Source organism: Solanum verrucosum, unplaced genomic scaffold (genome assembly GCF_900185275.1).
Source record: "Solanum verrucosum unplaced genomic scaffold, falcon-dt-bn FXZP01000032.1, whole genome shotgun sequence".
In the NCBI taxonomy this organism is placed as follows: Eukaryota; Viridiplantae; Streptophyta; class Magnoliopsida; order Solanales; family Solanaceae; genus Solanum; species Solanum verrucosum.
In genome coordinates this window covers 954,985-961,978 of record NW_026020569.1, presented here as the reverse complement: position 1 = coordinate 961,978, position 6,994 = coordinate 954,985, and the positions used below count along the sequence as shown (strand labels likewise).

The following is a 6,994-nucleotide window of genomic DNA, read 5'->3' as shown; positions in this document are numbered from 1 at the left end:
TCAAATGTTTCGCCTTTTGAAGCTTCAGTGGCATCCGTTTGCTGCTAGGGGTGCAAAATAGACCAGTTGAAGATGGAAGAGTGAATACGTTGTCGGGCCTAGCAACCTAACATCTCTATTTTCTTCAAATCAAGGACATAATTTGAGAGATGACTCTACTTCTTATAGATCTCGAAAACCTCTATGTCCCTTTACTCTAATTCGAAATATGTCTCTTCTTTCTATTCAAATTTCTCTCCATTCATTCCTCGATCCGCTTGTAAATTCTTGGTGTAATACCCACTCATAAATGATTGGTGTAAGAATTTCTCACTAATCATGTGTGATTAGTCTCATCCGTATAAGAATTAGGAATTCCTTTTTCAACTCGTCCGGGCAACTAAACCTAATCAAGTTAGAAAGGCTTTGATAACTCAAGGTTCATATTAAGAAAAAGAGGGAAACAAAAGGGAGGAAAAAAGGGGTAGGTCAAATATACTTGAATATCATTTCATCTTTATGATTTTAAATATATCACGTGGAAACTGGAAAGTATATAAAACATTTTTATTTTTGAGAAAGGTATTATAGATAATTTGAAACGGAGTAGTAATCTTGCATTAAATAGCATATAATTATTGTGATGGTAGTAAAACAGACATCTCTGTACCACTATAGGACCGGTGAAACCTAAGACGACACGTGTCAAGCAAAGAGATGAGTAGTACATTGTTCATCCCGTACAACGGCAGCGTACACCACCTAATTTTCTAAGCAGCGTTTATTATACACGTGTTCTCTTCCTTTTTAACGCCGGAAATCCCTCCACCTTTTCCTTTTTCTCCGTTCAAACGACATCTCTACGTATAGCCGTAGAAATATACGTATAATATAGATTGCAATTTTTCACCATCAACGGATTCGATTCGGAACCCTAGCTAGATTTTGGGATCCTACACTTATAGATAGAGATATATAATCTACTCTTACTTGTACTCTTTGTGTAAATAATTTATTTCTAGGGGAAGCAATGGGAGCGGTGACATCGTCGATGGCAGCAAAGTTTGCGTTTTTTCCGCCGAATCCGCCATCGTATGGAGTAGTGGTGGAAGAATCGACGGGGAAATTGAAGTTGACTGAAGTGGCGGCGAAGGAAAACGTTGACATATTGAAGCTACCGACGAAGAAGGGAACGGAGATTGTCGCGGTGTATATTAGGAATCCGGCGGCGATGCTGACCGTACTTTACTCGCACGGCAACGCGGCTGATCTAGGGCAGATGTACGAGTTGTTTATTGAACTCAGTCACCTTCTCCGGGTCAATTTGATGGGGTATATTTTCCCCCGCTCCTTGTAGTAGTAGACGAGTATTACTTCTTTTTTTTAACTCTAATTATTTAAGTTTTTTTGCTTTTTCCTTTTTGGGGTGAAAAGTAGATGTCTTGCTGTCGGATGAGACTGATGCAGTGACTTTTTTGTTTCAATAGTAGAATCCTATACATCAAGGAGGGTTAGTTTAGAAGATTTATTTATATGTCTGGCACTTTTAATATATACAGTTGATGCAACTTCAGATTCAGTGATAAAATAGTGCTTGCATCAGAAACATAGTAAGCCTCATAGACCCATTGAGAATTTTTTTTTCTAATAGCATAATTGAAGTTGAAATACTCTCTATTCCATCTTATGTGATTAGACTCTCAGATTAAGACATTGCATGGTTAAAAAGTTTGTTTGTGTGAGAAAAACTCCCATCAAAGTTTTACATTCGGAAGTTATTTTATTTCCTGGAAGTTGTAAGAGTTGCATGTGAATAAAATGGTATCAAATGGTTTGGGACGAAGGAGCATTATTCTTGATGCTTTTCTGTATCTTCTTTCATATGAATAGAAGACCAGTTGAGAACTTGTTTCCTGCGGCACAGCTTAAGTTGATATGATACACTGATGAAAGCTAGGATTAATTTTCCAGTCAGATCTGGTGAAATGAGAAGTACTGTCGAAAAACTTGATTCTTTATGGTAAGAGATAATCATTTCTTACATCTGGACTACGCGGACTGTAGAAGTAACACTTTACCTTGCTCATGTATAGTCTTGGAATTCCTTTCAGCTCTTTTTGGAACTTTTATGATCTCCAAAGAGTGAGATCTATCTAATTGAGATCTTGTGTTCGCGTCCTTTCATCCCTTTTTATCCGATTGCATAAATTATGTCTGAATGAACTTGGAGGAAAAGATTACCCTGAGTTGGGAAAAACTTGCTTACTCTCGTCCTCTTGAACAGCTAGTGAAAAAAATTGATTTTGAACCCCGTTCCTTTCTTCTGGCAGATATGACTATTCAGGATATGGGCGGTCCACCGGCAAGGTATTAAAAATTTCTTTTGAAGATTAATTAGGGTTGAGGTTTGTTGAGTTTGAAGTGTTAAACTCTTATATTCTTAATTTCCTATAGCCTAGTGAGCAGAATACTTATGCCGACATAGAAGCTGCATATCGATGTCTTGAAGAGACATATGGGGTGAAAGAGGAAGATGTCATACTATATGGACAGTCAGTTGGTAGTGGACCCACACTGGATCTGGCATCGCGATTGTCAAGATTGAGGGCAGTGGTTCTTCACAGCCCAATACTCTCTGGACTTCGTGTGATGTATGCAGTGAAGCGGACATATTGGTTTGACATATATAAGGTTAGCTTTATATTTCTAGCAGTTTGTGAAGCTGATTTGAAGGACTGGAGTTCATTGTGTAATTGGTTGCTTCTTTATGGTGCAGAATATTGACAAAATACCATTGGTTGAATGTCCTGTCCTCATTATTCACGTGAGTATTCATTTTTCTTTTTCAATCCTCAACATTTACTACTACAGCTATAGTGATAAAACAGAGTGTTGCCAATAATTATAGAATAATTTACTGGTTAACTGTGATCTTTGGATATAAAATGGGGTCATTGGGATTGTGCATATTGGGGTATATAAAATCTTTTTTGCTTGATTGTGTTTACGGAGGAACCTGAATAGAGGTTGGACTAAAATCTGATGTTCTTGGCAATTCTGCCTTCAGATTTCTCCAATTTAGCCTCCACTTACGAGTCTCTACGAGCCTACTCCACCCCTGCCCCTGAAAATATTCACCATTTCTTTTTTTCTCTTGGGATAAGTTTTGAGTTTTAGAATATTTATAACTTATTTCTTAATAGAATTCTCTATCGTAAGGTCGAACCTTTCAATTCGTTGGGTTGTGGATACTCCCTCCTCCATCCTATCTTGGTTGACCTTTCTATTTAGTCTATCCCATCAATATGACCTCTTTTCCTTAAATTGCATAAGTCCACCACATCAAATAGAAAAATGATCAAAATAGTCCTTTATGTATAGGTTTGAATTATCTTGATCCTTGATATATTTCATCATATCCAAATAGTCCTTAATGTATACTACAAGAGTATCATTTTGATCCTAGTCCTAAAAACTAACAGAAAAAATAAAAAACTTGTTAAACTTAACTGTGGATCCCACACTTGGTGAACCCTTCTTCCTCCATCATCTTTTTCCGCCATTTCTTCTCCTTCTTCTTCTCTGTGTTGCCATTTCTTTTACAATTTCTACTGCCAAAAATCTTCTCATACTTACAAAAGTTTCTTTAAATTTAATTGAATATTTGTAAGATTTTTATTTCTATCTCTGTGTTCAATTTTTACCCTTTTATTTTAAAAATAGAATGAAAAAACAATGCTTGAAAAACTTACTAATTTTAAAAAAGTTAAAACGAAAAGATAGCTATATCCCCCATAGATCACTTTAATAAGAGAGAATAAATAGTTACAACTTAAAAAGAGTTATTTATGGCGATCTCCTCGGAGGGAAAATAGAGACTTTTATCCAATTTACTTGGTTCCCGTTTGTTTTGGTAATCTTGATTTTCTTCTTCTTATTATGTATGTAAATAGAATTTTTAGAGGGAGACGAGAAATGGGTGTAGTGTATATGGAGCATGACCTCAAATGGTGAAAGAAAGAGGTTAAGGAAAAGGGTGTGCTTGTGGTAATGGTGAAAGAGCAGATTGAGGAAGAAGGGTCTCAATTCCAAGGGACCCACTGTTAAAGTTAACAGATATTTTTAACTTTTTGGTTAGTTTTAGGGCTAAGGACTAAAATGATCATGATTTTGTATACATTAAGGACTATTTATATAAGATGATATATATAGAGGACCAAAATAATTTAACCCTTATACATTAAGGACCATTTTGATCATTTTCTCTCAAATAGAATGTTACATCTTCCTTTAGTTTAATTGTATCTACATCTTTATTCCCTTTTTACATCTTCCAGCCATTTTGTTAAAAGGTGTCTCAGCAGACTTTTTCCTCTAGAGATTTATGCAAGTCGATGCCAAATAGGACAGGGAAATATGAGTAATTTTCCTTTCTAAGGCTAAGGTGATTCCATACCTGTCATATTTTATAATCACAAATTCGTTATTTGAAAAAAAAAAAAATATACGGTGTAAAAGATTTTTTTTTCTATAGAATTGTAATAGTATTATTTTTTCTGGATGTTCCTTCTTTAGAGATCAAACTATTCTTTTCTAGTTATATTATAATGGTAACTCTTGGATTCAGAATTGCTAGCTGGTATCTGATATGTACTTTTTCTGGGAGTTTCCAGGGCACTGCAGATGATGTAGTTGATTGCTCCCATGGCAAACAACTTTTTGAGCTATCTAAGCAGAAATATGAGCCTTTGTGGGTCAAAACTGGTAACCATTGTGATTTGGAGCTCTTCCCGGAGTACATAATACATCTGAAGAAATTCATATCAGCTATTGAGAAATCAACTAGTTTTAGAAATGTGTCTGCACTTTGCATGAACCAAATAGATAAACCTCGAAGCAGTACAGATTGTAGACCCCGGCCAAGCACAGATCAGAGGGAGAAATCTAGGCTAAGCACAGAGAAGAGAGAGCCTAGAACAAGCACAGATCAAAGAGATAAATTTAGAGCTAGCATAGACCGCAAGGAAAAGTCGAGCAAGAGTGTGGATCTCTCAGATAAGGCAAATGATAATACAGAACAATCAGAGAAAGCTAGAAAAAGCATTGATCGGTTAGATTACCACTGTCTAAGAGTTCTTCAGTTTATTTATTTTCGTCTCTTTTACCGCTATGTTAATTCAGAATAGCCTGATCTTGTATAAAATGCGATAACTGTCATGTCTGATGGATGCTATTGGTGGCAGCTTTGGCAATATGATGAGATCTGCCGTATTGTGCAATATTGATTGCTTCAAGCCCGTGGGAGCAAATGTCTGAATGTCTGATGAAGGTTAGTCTAAAAGGGTAGTCTTTACCACCTTCGGCTTTTGAGCAGTTGGTTGTTTATTTGGTTTTAATGATGTCATCTTTGATTCTTACCTTGTCCATACTATACGAGCTAGGTTTAAAAAGGCTAATCGTGTATGCAATATGTTCCTTAAAAACTAAGGATTTTTTTTTCTTTCTTATGATTGATTTGCTTCATCATTTTGGAGTCTTTACGTCTATTTCCTAGTACTACATGGTTAGCCATTTGGTCAATGTTTGAAGTCCTTGTGCAGGTTTATTCACCTCAAATAACTGTATATACTCCTATTTGTAATCTGTGGTTCTCTGTCTGAGTTCTTGATTGCTTAATTTACTTATCATCAACAATAAGAAATCTGTTGATTGCCTGAATTCTGAGGTTAACTTTCGCATGTAACTGTAATGCATGAGTCCATGTTGCATTTTTTTTGTTCTGGAAACAATTCCATATATTTGATCCCCGAAATAGGTCATGTTTGTGTCGTCTGAAGTTTGGTGCCTGCTGCTGAAACCTCCAAAGAATCACTAAAATTAAGTGCAATTGAGGTTCTTGTAGTTGCTATGTGTTTCTTTTCAGCATTGTGCAGTATAAATGTTGCCACAAAAGCTGTTTGTTTATCAGAAAATTTTCCAAAATACTTGTTGAAATAAGTCAATTCATATAAAACCTTTACAGCTTAGAACCTCAGGAGTAATTTCTAGTGATTAGACAATAAGCTGCAGAAATGGCAGAAAGGATCTACTTTGTTGTTTAGGGATGGATTTGGCCTTTTACTTGGAAGGACACAGTTTGCACTGCTTTGCTGGTAGCGTTTCATGGAGATCCCACATCTACCCGTTTAAGCTCCCTTATGATGAGCTGGTGTGAATAAAAAGTAATCTATATTTTGGTCGATTGTAGAATGTAATGCTTGATTTATCCTTTTGTAATTTATTTTATTGGAGACGTTAGTGATTTTCATTTCAAATTCTCATTTTTTCGTTGACGGACCAGAAAAAACCTAAATGTTTTGTTAGTATCGTTTTGTCGAACTCTTACACTTACAGTTATACGATTGCTTTCAGATAGCCGTTTCCAAGAATGTACGTGCTCCCGAGCTCAACTGAACATTCCAATGCAAACACTGCTTGTAGATACCACGGCGAACCAAAATGGGCTTAGCATGATAGTTATCACACGGGATCCTACAGTTTGGATGAATTTTAGGTTAATAACCAGGAAAAAGTGTGGTGGGGTTTCTCCCGTTGGGTTACCTGATTATATGACCCATTACAAAATGTTCCTTTTTAGTTTTATGACCCATTTCACAGGAGATCTATTAATTATGTTGAAGACATAGGAAATACAGTGCTATAAAGTACAATAGGTCATTCTCTTTAATTCAAATTGTAACTGGTTATTTATATCATTTCCTCTCCCGTGCCTGTACCAAATGGGAAATGTTATGCTTCAATACCCTGAAGATATGTTGCCTGAACTACCGAAGCGAACCGAATCTTTTGTTGTGGATTCATGAGGCATCTCTAATCCTGATGGATCACCCCAGATTTGAGCTTGGTTTTGGAGTACCCATAGTTGTGTCATCTTCCCTCCTTCGACACTCTTTTATCATATAAACACTTGGGCTGACTAGTTTAAAAAATATGTACAAAGTGTATGTTGTTTGCA

At 36.1% G+C, this 6,994-nt stretch overlaps 1 protein-coding gene across 1 annotated transcript; it reads left to right on the top strand.

The window, feature by feature from the left end:
• Nucleotides 1-799: 799 nt before the first annotated feature.
• On the top strand, nucleotides 800-6,788 carry LOC125811117 (uncharacterized). The gene is made up of 7 exons (XM_049490612.1): nucleotides 800-1,311; nucleotides 2,310-2,346; nucleotides 2,434-2,670; nucleotides 2,756-2,803; nucleotides 4,653-5,089; nucleotides 5,223-5,308; nucleotides 6,373-6,788. The coding sequence occupies exons 1-6, from the start codon at nucleotides 1,010-1,012 to the stop codon at nucleotides 5,293-5,295; spliced, it is 1,134 nt and encodes a 377-aa protein (XP_049346569.1). The 5' UTR covers nucleotides 800-1,009; the 3' UTR covers nucleotides 5,296-5,308; nucleotides 6,373-6,788.
• The last annotated feature ends 206 nt before the right edge of the window (nucleotides 6,789-6,994 follow it).